Source organism: Crotalus tigris, unplaced genomic scaffold (genome assembly GCF_016545835.1).
Source record: "Crotalus tigris isolate CLP2741 ecotype Arizona unplaced genomic scaffold, ASM1654583v1 scf7180000024396.1518868, whole genome shotgun sequence".
Taxonomy (NCBI): Eukaryota; Metazoa; Chordata; class Lepidosauria; order Squamata; family Viperidae; genus Crotalus; species Crotalus tigris.
Window position 1 is genome coordinate 619,714 of NW_024100564.1, and position 17,008 is coordinate 636,721.

Consider the following 17,008-nt stretch of genomic DNA (forward strand, 5'->3'; position numbering starts at 1 on the left):
AATAGGATTTGAAGTAAGGCCTTTTTAATTTGGATTTCTCGTTTATGTCAATGCATGTATGATTGCACCTATGTCAGAAATACATTTTCCAAGCACCTTTAACTGCACAATTGGCAAGCTGGTTTGCTAGTGATTATGATTTTAAACCAAGCTCTTTATAAATATAAAAGGCAAGCTATGTAGATATAAAGGGAAGGATTGTATAGAAATCCTGGTGGCCTTAGAAATATTGTTTATGCTGTATGATTGAGATTATATTAATCTGGTGTTTCCTTAACCATGTGGTAATTGGACCTTGAACTCCAGTCCCAAAGGTGCTTTTTCACGAGGCAACTGGACTTTCTTGTTTTTCTTGGAAGACATTTCACTTCTCATCCCAAAAGCTTCAGTTTCTTTGTCTTACAGGAATAGCAATTTTTAAAAGTTGTACAATGAGACAAAATCATCATGCAGTTGGCAAAATTGTCTATAATCTTTGTGACAATCAATTTCTTGGTCTATTTATTCTTAACTCATAGTTATTAATTCTAAGATCCAACAAGTTTGTTGTGTGTACTTTGTAAATAAACACAAAGAACATCTAGATATTTCAGCTAATTTCTTTAATAAGGAGACACGTATCATTACAAAATAACAGGTTGACAATAAAGACAGAAACAGTCCATAGGGAAGGGAGCATTAAAAGCAGCTTCCTGCAGGCTTAGGGGAGTTGAATTCATGTTGCACCTGAAGTAGGGAAGATACCTGGAGATGAAGACTCCAGTAAATTTAGTCAGTTTGGGAAGCTTCTACATCACAAAGAGGAAATATGGCTGGAATGGGAAGGAGCTGAGGTCCCACCCTACACCTGAGTATCAGAAGTCTGAAGCCTTTTGTTACCTAGCCTTTAAGTGGGTCATCATGAATATCTCTTCATACAACTGTTCTAATTTGGAGGTTGGGGTGCCATCATCTCTCTTTGCAGTTATGCATTTAATAGGAGTGTCAAATGCTATTAGGTGGTCAAATAATGATGTGGTGATCTTTGTTCATAAATATAGTGCTAAAGGCACAAAAGCACCTGGCACTTTAAAGCAGATGGGAAAAATCCCAGATAGCACTGTATTTTTCTTCCTGGGCCATTTGCAACACTTCTGCATTGCTGCCATCACTGCTTAGATTTCTATAGTTCAAGTAGCATATGAGGAGTAGTTTAGTGGTCCCTGATGACCAAGTACACTGTCTTAATCAAAACTGCCTTGATGATCTTCAGATACTTTATTAATACTGCACCACTTTAAACACTAGTCTGTTTCTCTCAAGATTGAGTCCTGGTCCTCTTATCCATAAACAACCAGTTATAAAATTACAGGAAATAGAGGCTTCTTTGCCATACACTCCTTAAGCACAGAAGTGATTTTAGTTAAATTATGCTAGATAGCATTCTGAAAATTCTAGCTAAAAAGTGCTATCTTCATAACATAAACCTTGATATGCTCACCAATATTTCCTGTTTGAAGCTGTGTAACCAAAGTGTAATGTCCATGTACACAAAACATGGTTGCATCAGTTGTAGGTGTCTTAACCACTAAGAATTCTTACTGAAAAAGGCAGCCACTATTTTAGGCAGTAAGGCTGTGCAAGCTTTGAAAATTTACTTACAGTTCACTTTAAAAGCTGTAGTATCTTTTTCTCAGTATTCCAACAAAGTCTTGAAAAAAAGGTGGCTACTTAGTAAGACAGTTGCAGCAGTGGTGTGAGAGCTGAAGCATTTCTTCCAAATAATTTTGAAAGCATATATTTTATACTCTGTTGCCAGGCATAAAGTGACAGAAACCGTCAAACTGCTAGTATTTGCCAAATAGCTCTATTTTTTCAAGCAAATAGGAAAGAGCTCCAATGTCAGTTACTGCTTCTCTATTCTGGAAAACTGCCCAGCATTTAAATTTCCCCCAACATGCCTGAGTAACACCATGAGAAATTCAAACGATGGTCAGCCTCCCAGGTATAGCCACTGCTATCATAATTCTTGCCAAGAGGAACAGCCAAATAGGTTATGAGCACTGATAAACCTCCAGATGTTCCAGTTCCCAAATCTGCCACCAGAGCCCCTATTCACAGGCTAAGAAAAGGCTTCAGACCAATGCCATTCATAGCCTAACAAGGTCAGACCCCAGGCAGGGCCTCAGCCTCAAGCCAGCCTTATCACTCATCAGTGACCCAAGTGGATAACATAACAGTTAGACAGAAAGACAGACAAAGAAAACAGGGACAGGGAAGCAGAGAGAGCAAGGATCACCTGTTAGCCAATCCCCCTTTCAGGATCCTGGCAGCCTGTGATCTAATATGGCTTCTAAATTTGCTTCAACAGTAGAAGGTTTCAACACCACACAGAACATTGAAGCTGCAGTATTGTGGCTATCTGAACATAGTAAAAATGCCACCAGTTTTGCAAATATTAATTACACAAGACACTGATCAAACTTACTGCCATCTTGTTGGTGTTAAATCTTATCCCACCCCTCCCTGCTTTCACCGAGTATATATTTTAATGGATCAAGCATGCTTTGTTGCTTTTTTTGTTTTAAAAAATTATTACTTTTTATTGAAAATACATGTATGTTGTTACGATCATTCTCTGATTTTTTACACTCACCCTCTATTGCATTAGGTAAAATAAATTCATTCACACCACATTTTAAAAATAATTCTGTAGCCTGGCTGTATTTCTAGAAAATGAATGATAATCCACATATTGTACGAGTTTTGCTTTTGCATGCTTTTACTTAAATACTGTGCTTGTTGTCATGCATCATTTATAAGAAGGTTGTATTTATGTTAATATTAGATCTCTATAATCATTTTATACATAAGAACACACAAATGATGGGGTTTGAATGAGGCTTAGATGGCTTAATTGATTCATTTTCTCAACCCTTTTATGCAGAAAAGAAATTCAACAAAATATATTACACTGATTGTTAAACCATTTTAAACCATAAAAATAGAAGCCGTATTCAATAAAAGGTTATGTTTTGATTTATTAGTACTACTATTTCCAGTTCCCTGCTTTCAGATAGGGTGGTTAGCAGAAGGAACCAAAGCAGGTACGCATGATGAAGTAGCCATTTTGCCATATGAACCATTAAAAATGAAGATACTCAACTGTTTATTCTAAGCTAGTGAGAGTACAGCAGCCTTCTTGTACCTCAGTGATATCTTCTTTCCATTGTTCAGCTAGAGTCAATCAAACTGACTAGAAATACCTTTTAACATGAATTGCTATGTGCATCCAATATATTATTAACTAGCCAAGTCTATCAGAACCCTTGCTTTCAGCACATTTGTTTGTCTTTCTTCTGGTAGAAGTATCCATCAAATGTGAAGTAACAATGTGAGTAGAAGCACTATCCTGGGGTATAAGCACCAATGCAGTTAAGCAGTTCAGGTAGGCATCTGTTTTGTAGTATGAATGAAGGAGTGAGTTATAATGGATACAACATATAAGTACAAACAATCAAGCCAGAAATGGATATGAAGTTTGAGGGCTCTATAAAAAGTGTTCATTTCAGGTCAGATCAGAGTTACAAATCAACACATTTAAATGGCACATGTTTCCTATTAACATGTCTGCCTTTAAATAATGACCTCTTGAAAAGCAGCTAAGAAATGAACTAATGACAGAATGATGAGGATGGGGCCTGGGGATGTTTTTGCAACTCAGAGCAAACATTACTTTCAAACAACGGAGAATGCAAAACCAAAACTGATCCCACATTCTGTAGCTGTGGAAAGGATTCTTCAGTCCCCACTGGTGATAAAAAGGAAAGACAAAAGGACTATTGTCTCTGGAGACAATATTTTAGTTCAGTATTTCTTAAACTTGGCAACTTGAACATGTGTGGACTTCCACTGCCAGAATTTGAGTGGAAGTCCATGCATCTTCAAGTTGCCAAGTTTGAGAATCACTGTTCTAATTGATTACAGCAAAAATAAGAATTTGTTTGTCAGACCCTATCCAAACTATAGGCAACTCTAAGAAGAACTGCTTCAATCCCTCAGTCTTATACATAGCAGTTTTAAAGAGATGATGCCTAATTTCAGTTCTGCTTACCCTGAAAGGCAGAAGACCCAACAAGAATATGATCAGCAAAATTCCATTCCTTCCTTCTTCCAGCTAACCTTAGACATGATATAACAACAATCCCCTCAATGGTTTATAATCTCACCAGGAAAGGTACCTTACTTGTCAAACTTTTGCTTTTAGTGGAAAGAGATTCATCCTTTTCTCAGAACATTCTCACCTTAGAGCAGTTCTGCTCTCAAGATCAGTGAAGATGCAGTCTAAACCAAAACTCATATTTGATTTCAGAGCTCCACCAGGATGCATTAATGATGCTTGAAATCTTATATTGTTGCCAGCTGGCAGTATTTAAAGCTAAGAGGCACAATAAAGGAATTGGGCACACCTTTCACTTACTCCTTTTCTTTGTAGAACAAGCTTGCGTCAAACTTATTTCCACAGAAAAGTTCCATTAAGTCTAATTTTTCTCAGTAAGCATATAAACAATTACATACACCTCTTCAGAGCCAGTGATGAACAATTTCAATAGTCCCTTTGTGCAGTTAGGGCCAAAGTTCCAAGTGTGATAGCTCACACTGAAGCAAGGTAAAATTATAACTATTTAGATGTAATTAAACAAGGAAGGGAATTTGGGGAGAGCATACAGAAAGCTTTCAACTGTCTTCTCTCTTTGCTTGGATATACCAAGGCAGCTTATTTTGAAGCATTTAAGCAGGTAGTAATGTTTCTCCCTCCTCACTAATTGTACAGTGGGTTAATCAGGTGGAAATAGGTAGAAAAGAAAGAAGAATGCTTACAACAAATTGAATGAAATACTTTAAGAACTAGAATCTGAACTCAATTGTGCAATTTTCATCTGTATCAATCTGTCTATCATTTGCATTGATTCTTATCCTTAGAGATCTCACACAGGAACCTCAAAAATCCTTCTGGCTTCACCTTCAGACATGGGTTCTTAGTTTGATTTGTTTACATTTTAGTTACAAGTGGTCCTTTGATTACTTTGGTCCATATTTGCAGCCTAAATGATGCAGCAATTATAAAGATGATCTCACTTGGAAGGTTTTTTTCTATTTTAACGTAAGAGGCGGTGACAAACAAACTATTCTTTGAATATATAGCACTGCTCAGTGAGGAATCAGAATGGAATGCTTTGAGTATTAGCAACCTGCTTTTTGTTAGGCCCTGATCCCTTACAGGGAACAAAACTAGCACAAAGACCAAGCAACTAATATCCTTGAAGGCAATGCTGGCAGATGGTTAAAGTTATAATTTAGGACCAGATGCAAGATAAATAGGTACAGCCAGAAAAAAAAACTGCTGAATACACTGGAACCTTAGATTTCTTGTTTCTCTCTCCTCTTAAAACTATCTGATTTAAACATCTGTTCCTATTGTATCTATACTTACACAACCACTAGTCAGACACAAGTCTGAGCTCTGCTCACTCCGCCTCATAACTGGAAACCATTCTTTTACTTCTATCAACCCCAATCAATTATTTACCAGGGATATTCCAGATGAAAGCAATTCAGTGGTCACTGATAGAACAGCTACTCTCTCAAACTTTCCCAGACTCATGGTTTTGATGTTTCACCCTCTTTTCATTAACTCCTAATTCTATATTAAACTCTAAAAAGAAGCTTTTATTTCAATATCTTAGTTTCTAGCCCCCATTAACCTCTTTCCATTACCATCAGTCTGAAAAGATATCTGTATCTGGCACTATATTAAAAACAAAGGTGGGGGGGGGGTCAGAAATCAGTGCAAGCACTTGGTAACAAAGATAATATGGCTTGACTTTCTGGGATTAGCAAAGAAATCATGAATGCTTTGGCAACCAGACAAGAGAAGGCCCTGTTGCTTTTGATGTATCTTTGGTCTTTTGATTGGAATGGATTCACTTTCCCACTAATTTCTGGCTTTGCTCCCTTAATTAAATGTGACTGGTGGGGGGGCAACGGGGAGAGAAGGGGGGAATTCCCAACTGATAGTACTTTTTTTTTCTAAATTAAGCTTTCTTAAGATACTTATTGCACTCTACTAGCCACTAGATGGACCTTCCTGTTGTTTCTAACCCATCACTCATCTAAAATTTCCTATCTTCAGCATTAGAAAAACACAGTCCTCAGTCTCAAGCATTTTTTTCACATCATTTAAGTTCTAAATTCATAAAAATAAACATTTTCCACTAATTAATCTGTAGCACTCAACAGATTTGTGGTTTTAAAAGAAGAATGGCAGTAACAAGGCATGAAAGCAAATGTCTGCAAATCAACCGAGGCCTATCGTTTTTATCAGATTTGCAAAGCTGCCTGAGACTCTTGACATAACTTTTTCTGATGCATCTAAGCTTGGCACTGCTACCAATTAGATGACTATCTTAGAAAGAGTGAAATCTTCACATAAATTGATAGCTTGTGAAGCCTGGCATAAATATCCCATAATGTTTGGCTTTTTTTTCCCCAAGAAAAAGGATATTTTTGCACTCTGTCTTCCACAGAAGCATGCATTTGTAGATTTCATGCTCCAGTGATCTCCTGGTACTGCTCCATTGTTCTAATTAAGAACAGAAAATTTAAAGGTTAACAGAAGACCCACTATATTAGATAGCTATTACAGGCAATTATCATTTGGCAACTTGTATGTTTCAAACCTTAGTCCTCTTATTACAGAGAATTAATCCACTACCTATCCACATCTTCCGAGATGTCCCAGTGCCAGTATTGCTTTTCCTGAATATTCCTGATAGATGGCTAATGGCCAAACCTCACTGAACACAGTTTTGCAGGAACGCTTTTTCATACACCTTGCTTTTTTTTTTTTCCAAAGCAAGCACAGTGTTATTTGGTCATCTCACATTTTCAGACTCTGGTATCATCCTGTAGCACAAGGTCTCATTTAAGGAGGAAACTCCCAAAACAAGCAAAAGCAAAGCTGCTTTGTGCGGTTATTTGTGGTGGTGTCAGGAAGACCCAAGTAAAAAGCTTGCTGTATATTTGAAGAGAAAATACAAAGAGAGATGGTGGAACATGCAGCAAACCAACTACTTGGAAGAATGTGAAAAGAAGGAACCACCATGATTTTAAACCACTTCTTCCTGGATACTCTTGAGTTCATCCGGATTCCCTTGCAGCCATCAAAGAAAGAATGTTGCAGCTTAGAAAAGAGAACAAAAATTAAATGTTGCCTAACTGAGGTATTGATAGCTCTGGATCACTTTGAATGTTCATTAGGTGATGTTGGGAAATGGAGCTGCCTATTTGTTTTTTCCAAGAGCTGCATCCACCTCTTCTTCAGGTTTCAAGGAGTGCCACTGGGCAATGGGGCGGCGAGGGTTGGCCAGCATGTCAGACCAGTGCCTGAGCTCTGTGCCTGAGGCATTGTTGCCAACAAAGACTTTTCCAATAGCTTCATTCTTTCCCAACTTGTCATAATCCAGAACAGTAATTACAACTTGCACTTTCTGGAGAGAAGCAAGAAAACAGAGATGGTTAGTAAGCCAAATTAACAAAATAACATAATAACAGAGTTGGAAGGGACTTTGGAAGCCTTCTAGTCCAGGTCCTTGCTCAAGCAGGAGTTCCTATACCATTTCAGACAAATGATTGTCTAATCTCTTAAAAAATCTCCAGTGATGGAGCACTTGCAACTTCTGGAGGCAAGCCATTCCACTGATTAATTGTTCTGTCAGGAAATTTCTCCTTATTTCTAGGTTGCTTCTCTCCTTGATTAGTTTCCATCCATTGCTTCTTATCCTGCCTTCAGGAGCTTTGGATAATAGGTAGACTCCCTGTTCTTTGTGATAGCCCTTTAGATATTGGAACACTGCTATCTTATTAACCTTTGTCCCTTCTTTTCATTCATACCCAATTCCTGCAACTGTTCTTGTTATGTTTTACCTTCAGTTCCTTAATCATCATTGTTGTTCTTCTCTGCACTCTTTCTATAGTCTCAACATCTTTTTTATATCATAGTGACCAAAACTGGATGCAATATTCTAAGTATGGCCTTACCAAGGCATTATAGAGTGGTATTAATACTTCATGTGATCTTGATTCTATCCCTTTATTAATGCAGGCCAGGAGTGCTTTGGCTTTTTTGGTAGCTGCAGCACACTGCTACTAGTAAGATCTATGATATAATTCATGGGCAAAGAGGAGAGGATCTTGCAAATATAATCTAGTATTTTCTCAGTTCTGGCTGGTACTAGAAAACATGTATTTGTTCATCCAGACTTTTACATGAATTGATGCTGCTTTATTCCTGGTTGCTGTTGTCATTTTAATATTTTAATCTGTTGGTTTAATGTTATCATTCTAGTCACTTGCTCTAATTTTATTATTTTAATCTTATTTTGTTCCCCATACTATCACTATATTAAAAAGTGAATAATACATGTTATAGCTCATTTACTAAATTAATAAAATTAAATATTTAGAGTATTAAGAAAATCTCCAATGAGAAGATTTACGTAGAAAGAATTCTTCATGTAATTATCATTTCTGGCTGAAGCTAGGCCAATGTTTCTCCAAAGAGAAAGGAAATATTATTTTCATGATAAAGCTAGGTTCCTCTACATGCTGATTTTCAGAGTACAGATTTAAATCCAAGAGGAACATCGACACAGTGTGTGTGTGTGTGTGTGTGTGTGTGTGTGTGTGTGTGTGTGTGAGAGAGAGAGAGAGAGAGAGAGAGAGAGAGAGAGAGAGAGAGAGAGAAATGTAGGAATCGTTAATATGACTGACAACATCAGCAAAGATGTTTGGCAATGGCTTTAATAGCTAGCCAACTATTCAGCTTGCTTGCCTGCCTACCTCTCCTTTATAAAAACTTAAACCTCCCCAATTTGAGTCCTGTGTATGTGGTAAGACTATTAATTCTCCAAATTCCCAACCAGCATGATCACAGACTTGGATATAACCAAGTGGAAAACACTAAATTTTTAAAACAAAGATGCAATATACAATTTCCCTTCCTTGGCCCCAGTATAAAGTTAGTAGAGACTTCAGAAAGATACATAAATTAAACTTAAATCTTTACAATATTTCTATCCTATTGAGCTCTTCAAAAGATCTGTCTGATACAACAGTTAGAATAATGTATATGGATCAGTGGATTCATATACAACCCCTCCTCCTCTGCTGAAAAGTTCTCTGTACAATCTTATTCCAAGTAAACTTTTATTAAAGGGGCATAAAGGAAGGAGAAGGAATAAGGAGAAAGGGAATCAAGAACTGCTACAAACATACACCCTGTAGATATGTCAGATTTCAGCTATCACCATCTCCATCCAGCAAGGCCAACTGTCTGGATGATGTCATGGCCAGGATGATAAGTTACTCAAGATATCGGAGAGGCACCATTTGAACTCCTTTCCCTTCCAAGGTTCAACCATCATTGATGGAGAACTGCCTGTGTCAGATCATGGATCTGCCCCTTGTGCTTTGTGAAGCAGTCAGAGACAATGGAGAAATACGCCAACCCAAAGTTTTCTGGGAGCTGCCTGCATCATCCCACACCCTCAAATGAGAAACATGGGAACCTGTATCTGCTCAAAGGGAATCTCAAAGCTGAAAGATTCATTGAAATAGGGGTTCAGGGTCTTCTTTTTGACTGTAGTCTTCTTCTTCTTAAGCCTTTTGCCATTCTGCAGCAGATGAATTTTCACATAGGGATCTGAAACATAAGAATATACAATTAAAACTAGATAAATACATAGACAAGCCACTCAAAGATATAGACAAAACCTCAAGCACAGGCTATCCGGAGAGTAGATGTCGTATACAAAGTGAACGAAAGGACAATTTCCTTTTCACCAAGTATTTGAACCAGAGGTCACTCTATGAAGCTGAATCCTTCAAGAATCAGAATAGAGAAAAGAATATTTTAATGCAATATGTTAGTGGAGTTTGGAATTTGCTACCACAAGATATAGTGCTGGCTGCCAGCTTGGTTGATTTCAAAAAGAGTTGGACCAATTCATGGAAGTCACGGGTATTCATGGCTGTTAACCTTGAAGGCAGAATGACTGGATATGAAGTCTTCTGCTGAGACACTTGTTGTGTACTTGGTTTGTTATTGTGAGAATAGGCTGCTGGAGTAGATGGACCAGAGTTTTGATCCAGGAGGGTGCTGCTTTTGTTCTTATGTTTTCTGCAAGATTCTGATGTAATGATGATGATATATTTCTCCATCAAGCTTCAGTACATTTACACTATACAACTTGTTCTCTAGATCTCCAGGGAAGCCCTATTTATTTATTTAGCCTATTTACAGATGTTACTTTGTTTGGGTAATGAAATGTCTGCAAGAAAACAATAGAGTGGATTTTTGCTCATTTCCTTATTTTTTAAGTCTTTTCTTTGCTTTAATCCAGAATAGTGTTTTATTTCTTTCCTACTTTGTTAGAATTTTGCTTTACTTTTTTTTTAAACAATCTTTCTGCTTAAAAATATTTTCCTTTTATCTTTCTTTGCATGAATACTGGAAAGCAGAAAAGAAATAATGTAAACTTTATTAACATCATTTTTTAAGTCATAGAAGACAAAAGGTTCCATTACTCCTTAAACCTTCCAAACCCACGAGTACAAGATTCTCTAAGAATTCAGATAGTGAGTCACCAGACCACACACAAAGTTAGCTTAAATATGTTTTTATTTTATTTATTTATTCAAGTTTGTGATAAGAAAAAATGTCAAATAACAGTTGTTAGGATTCAGTATAAAGCAGCACTCTTCCTTATGTTGTTGTTAAAAAATAAATATAGAAAAACAGTCCATTTTCCTTACAGGTCCAAAATAGATTTCAGTGGTAAAAGATGTGGTTCATAAAAAGACTATAGAGAACAGGGTATTCAAGGACTGTCCATTGTAGGGACAGAGTTTTTTTTAATCACCATTCAATAGATTCAGGGAAAAAAAACCTCAGGTTTGTTCTGACATTCAGAAGCAGACTTTGTGTACTTATGTGCCAAACATCTGAAATCAGCTTTTCCTGCATATTCTATAATTTTAAATTACAATTTTGGTGAGACTTACTTCTACTAGGTTATGAGAGTTCTGCCTTGGTAGTAAAATAGTATCTTTGCATGTTCAAAAAGGAGAAAGTGATCTTACAACTCCATCTTTCATTCCTGAAATAGGAATGAGGACTAGGACAAGAGCTCATATCTGACAGTCTTTAACAAGAAGCAGTTTTCCAATACTTGAAGGACTGTCAACAAGGAAGAGGGTGTGGATAATGTTCAAGAGTAGAACAAGAACCATAATAGCTATTAAGAGGAATGGAATAACTTGTCCCTGGCATTGTGTCAATCCAGCATTGAATGTTCACAAGCAAACTTTGAACAACTATTTGTTTGACATGGTATAAAGATTCTTGCTCCAGTGGAGGCATTGGACCAGAAGACCCATGAATCTATGAATAAAATGCTTCCATTAAAAAAAATATTCAGAAGTTGCAGCAGGTGCAAAATGCTGCACTTTTGATTGGGATTTTATGCTTTTTATTTTAAGTATTTTAGATGGTATCTTATGATGCCTATATAGAAACCTCTATACTGATTGCCAGTTGCTTACCAAGCATAGTTTAATATATTTGGTTTTATTTTAAAGTCTTCAATGACTTAAAGTTTGACTTTTTAAAAGACTACCTCCTTGCTATGAAACTTGATGGTTAAGATCTGCAGGAAGATTCTTCTTAAAATGTCTTGCTATCTGAGGCCGATCTTTATGGCATACTTTGTTGCATTTGCAGGCTATCAAATGTACATTTTGGGAGAATCATATTTGTTCTGTGCTCTCTCAGCTTTTAAAACATCTGGCCAGAATGATTTTAAAAGTAGATAATATATGTAGCTAAGGGTTGGCATATTACACTGTTGGTGTTGTCCAAACTTGGTTTTTGGCTTCCAGATATTTCATTAACATATTAGTTAATTTTATTATTGTAAGAGTTTTGGAGAAATGAAGTTTACTGATTGGCAGAGATAGTATATCCTTCTGTCTTGCCTGTTCTGAATGTGCTTGGATTCTTTCTCTTGTTAAGAAAATTACAATAAGAAACTGGAGGTGTAATTTAAAATACAGATGGGCAAGAAGCTCCAGTGGTGTTGCTACCTTCACATTCAGCCTTTTACCCACGTTCATTCTGTACCTGGAATCTAGCTGCTATTCATGAAAATTCTCTGGCAAGCATATATGCTGATGACTGTTTTCATGTCAAAAAATTAAAGAAGCTTTGTACTCAAAGATTTTGCAAAAGAAAGTAAGCATATTAACCAGGCTACAAAAATACACTGGCAAACACTAGATGGCAAATTGCATGTGAGGTTTCTGTATCTCTGCTACTCTCTAATGGTCTTTTTGACTACAGAATGCCTGAAAGAGAACTATTTGTACTGACAGGTATCTGAATAGCTCAGAGGTATCATCTAGTGGGTATTTGTTGATTTTCACTCACCAGAAAGTCCTCCAACATCCATCTTTTTCAAATTCTTGGCCTCCAGTATGCAGACAGTCAATTTCCCAGCAGTGGGTACATATCGTAATGAGATACAGATGTCTCCCAGTTTCTCTGGCTGTTGAGGGAAATTGGGAAAACAATGAACTCAAACCTCCTACTGTGTCTTATAAATTATCTGTGCCTGCAATAGAAAGAAATATAACTATCTTATTTGTAATGTGTTATTTTTGGGAAGTTTTTACGGTAAATGTGGGAGACCAGCAGTCTACTGTTGATTCTGTTACTCTTCCTTTGGCTGGAAAAGTGAACCTCCCTGTGCCAGGTACATAGGATACAACCAGATTACTGAGTTTCCCAGAAGTGCTCTACAAACAGATGCCGTTTTAGATTACCTTATCATCATATTGACTGGGGCTAATGGGAGCTGTAGCACAAAACATATTATATAAAGTTGTTAGTTTTGGAGTACAACCTCCCTTACAAAGTAGATAGCTATACATGTAATATATTTTAAAACCAAAGCCTTCTTCTACAAATAAAGCAATAAGCCAGAACTGGGTTTTCTGAATGGGCCCATCACTTCCCTAACAGCCTAATAGCGGAGAGATAAGATGCAGACTGGTTAGAGATCATGCATGGTTTAACTACCCAAGCATGGGGACATCTGGCTAGCAGGGACTTTTGCTTCTAAGTTTGGTTATCTGTAACTCTTCTCCCAAGACCACAAGACTTTCACAAACTTTACCACCTTTAGGTTCTTTGTGGAGAATGTTAAATCCACATTTCACAACTGAAGTGCAAACAGCAAGTGGAGAAAACACTTACTTCCTCTTTTTCTGCACTCTCTAGATCCCTCCATTCTTCAATGGGTTGTCCTAAGTCCACAGTATTCATGGGTACCTTGACTTCCCCAATGATATCATGCTTAGAAAATCGGTCAAAGTCATAGATGGCCATCACCAAAGTCTTCCCACCAAGCTCTTGGTATGGAATCTGTTACAACAAAGTTAAGGAACTTTTTCAGTAATATAGCATTTCTAGCATTTGAAAGGAAACAGTGATAAACCTTTTAGAAAGATCTTGTCTAGCCATAACCTACCTTGGGAGCAAAAAATCTGGATCTCCACTAGATGACAACAAATAAATAGAGAAGAGACTACTTCTTTTTCTTCATCTAATCTAGTGATATAGGCTGCCTAATTTCATGAAATTTGATTAATGCCTTTGCAAAAGAGGAAGAAAACAATGAAAACAAAGTACAAATGGCTGGAAGATTACAAAAAGATCCAGTGTTTCTAAATTGACATTCACATTCTGATTCTAGGATTAAAAATGGTCAGCCACGTTTGTACCAAGAAAAGAACAATTTTTCAAAAAGTAGAAGCAAGTGGCTTTGGTTCACTTGCTTTAATTTCAAGTATATTCACTATTATGAAATAATGGTAGACTAAAGTACTTATTCATTAGTTTTAGGGTGGAAGCTCCCCTTTAGAGTACCATTCAAGAAATGATCAATTTTTAAGATTTAAAGAGTATCACATTACCTTTCAAGATAAACTGGTAAAGTGTTTTCTTTAAACTACTCTTTAAAGGGGCACTTTAAGCCATGTCCCTGCATCTAAAAGCCTTACAAAAATGACCAGATCTTTGTGTAGAAAAAATGGTTGTTCTCCTTTGGCTTGACTTGATGCTTATTTTGCCTCAAATTATTTCTTATTTTGCTATTGATTTTAATTTGCTGTTTTAAATAATATATTGTCTTCAAAATATTTTGAATTTTAAAGAAGGAAAGCATTATGATTAAAATCTGATTACTAATTAAAAATAAAATGACTCCTCTAGTAAATTGAGTACATATGAGAATCAGCTTAATAAAATGAACTAAAAATTTGCAATACAAGAAGAAAAATGCATAAACTACTTAGTATCTGGATTTTTAAAATTCCGTTTATTCTCGAGTAATAAAAAAGGCTTGTAGCTGTTAACGAATGGTCTAAAGACCATTCATATTAAATAGTGGAAAAAATGGATCTGCCCACTTTCTATTTAGCTGAAAGTCATACTAACATAATATTGCTTATAGTCTCACATGTTTAGAGGAGTGTATGAAATGTCAAAGGAGTGTTTATTTCAATGAAGGTTCAGATACAATTCAAAACTGTTTGATGAAGTAATAGAGGCATCCTTGCTTCTAAGGCAAAGTGAAGCTGTTAGGCACTAGGAGGGAGGCAGGCAAGCAGGCAGGTCTTCTAGCCATGATGTCTTGGAGAAGTTCCTAGCTAGCATGTCTCACTCCCATCACTAACTAGAGAAGAGTAGTATTTTTCAAAGGTAAAGGCTGAAGAGATTCAGTATTGGCCTTGACAAGTATTATGTCCGTCTTTATATTATGTCCATATTCCAAAACAGAATTTAGAGGCTACCTAAACTGCTTTGTAGCATTTTTTCTTGAGTGAAGCAAATGAGATTTCTTCTTCAAAATGAACTGTGTAAAATGCATAAAACTAAAATTTTCAGATAACTAATCACAGCACTATCACATGCATTGGCATACAATAATGCATAAAACAAAACTTTTTAGAGAATTTAATTACAGTGCTACTAACGTATATTGGCATACAGCTTATAATTGACAGCATAATGCATAAAACTAAACTTTTTAGAGAATTTAATTACCGTGCTATTAACATCTATTCCCTAAGACATAATTGCTAGAGTCACGAATTGTTTAGTCAGCTTTTTCAGTATCCTGGCAGTGTTGAGCCTTGCTAGCCATTTTAATTCTTGCTATTAAATTTTCAATCAACCTTCTTACTCTTTTTTTCCATTAAGTTTCAGTACTCTGTCTCATTTATTTTAGGCTATTATAGAAATACTCTCTTCTATTGTTTAATATGATTTCAAGTATTAGTTTTGCTACCTTAAGCTTTAGCATTTCAGGACCAGTCTTCCCCTTTTGCGTTCCATTTGGCGTGAGGCTGGGTATTGATGTATACAAATTATTTTGAAGGCAAAATAACTAGGCCAACATACTAACCAAGCAAAGAATATCCAGGTTAGAAATCTTACCTTAAAGACAAAAGTCTCATTATATGTTGGATTGAGGGTCTTCTTTTGTACTTTGGTCTCAAACTTCTTCTTTTTGTCTGGAAGTATGAAGACTTTGACATAAGGATCAGATGTACCTCCTATGTCCAATGCCGGAAGTTCAGCTGCTTGGAGGATTCCAACTGTGAGCTGTTGGGAAAGAAATTAAAAAAAAGGTTTGAAATAGCATGTTCCAATCAAAGTGGGAAACTATCTGATTTAGTCCCCCTATCTTTAACGTACATCTCACTTATATTACTATCTGGGTCCTAATCCTCTTTTCTGTTATTTGGGGGAAGGGGATGGAGCCGTTAATGCTAAATTGAACTTCATTTAAAGAAATGCATATGATTAATGATTAGGACAAATGGAAAATTTATTCTAATATCTCATGATTTGTGCAAATTGCAGTTTAGAAATATTCCGGTAAGCCATTCACCTGCTCTATCAAGAATTCCTAGGAATTTGCCTTCTAGATAGAGAAATGTCATCAGGTATCTCTTTCATGATATTATGGTCACAGCACTATCAAAAGTATATATACTCAGTCCTTAAAAAGAAAGAAATGGAATTTGAAATAGAATAAAAACAATAAATTAAAAATCGTGGCAATCTGATGCTTATATTCAGCACTGAGCTATTGTTTACCTGCTAAGATAACAAAATGTAGAACCTTAGTACCTTTTATATATGATGAATATTTGTCACAGGTAACTGCATAAAAGTTGTCAGCACACCCCAGGAATTTACCTAATAAAGAACTCTAAAAACAGACTTCCAATACTCAGCTTCCAGTACTCAGAGAAAGCAATTAATGCTTCAAATCAACATCTCTGTGCACTACTCTTCTCTGTGTCTCCATACTCCTTCTCGCCATTAGTCTGATTCCTGCATTATTAGTGCTATTTTCAAGCTGGTCTAGAGCTACCCAAGGCCTGGCAGCAATTCCAAGTCTATTTTCTTAAGAATTTTAAAATTTCAGTCCTCATTATCACTCCCAGTGGAGGAGGTTGGAATGAAATTTCTCTTATTTACCGTACATTTATTAATGTGTATACGTTACCTGGTTAGCCTGGAAATCATAATCTAGGGAGAACTGCAGTTTGCCCAGATTCTCTGGTTCCTTTTCCTCTTCCTCTTCTCCCTCCTCATCGCCATCTCCATCATCATCATCATCCTGTTTGTTCTAGAAAAGAATTCAATAAAGAGTGACTATGCATGAAGGCACACACACATACACAATACCTTATGTTAGTATAGAAACTCAGATTTACCATAGCAATAAGAGCATGGATTTCCAGGCCAAATGAAAAGTGGAGGGGGAACTGAGTTTCTTCATAAGTTTAATTTAGAAAACTAACATGCAACTTTTTTTATTCCTCTCATTCACAT

General features: G+C 36.4%; 1 protein-coding gene across 3 annotated transcripts in view; it reads right to left on the reverse strand.

Annotated features, from left to right (window-relative positions):
* Window positions 1–587: 587 nt before the first annotated feature.
* SYT2 (synaptotagmin 2) overlaps window positions 588–17,008 on the reverse strand; it is a 128,468-nt gene continuing 112,047 nt past the window's right edge. For 2 of the 3 annotated variants that reach the window (XM_039329387.1, XM_039329388.1), the window contains exons 4-9: window positions 16,680–16,802; window positions 15,599–15,766; window positions 13,355–13,522; window positions 12,527–12,644; window positions 9,609–9,742; window positions 588–7,529 (exon numbers count right to left, since the gene is read on the reverse strand). In XM_039329387.1, the coding sequence (XP_039185321.1) occupies window positions 7,323–7,529; window positions 9,609–9,742; window positions 12,527–12,644; window positions 13,355–13,522; window positions 15,599–15,766; window positions 16,680–16,802 (918 nt within the window). In that variant the 3' untranslated portion in view covers window positions 588–7,322. The remainder of the gene's footprint in view (window positions 7,530–9,608; window positions 9,743–12,526; window positions 12,645–13,354; window positions 13,523–15,598; window positions 15,767–16,679; window positions 16,803–17,008) is intronic. The other variant, XM_039329389.1, reaches the window with a different exon arrangement.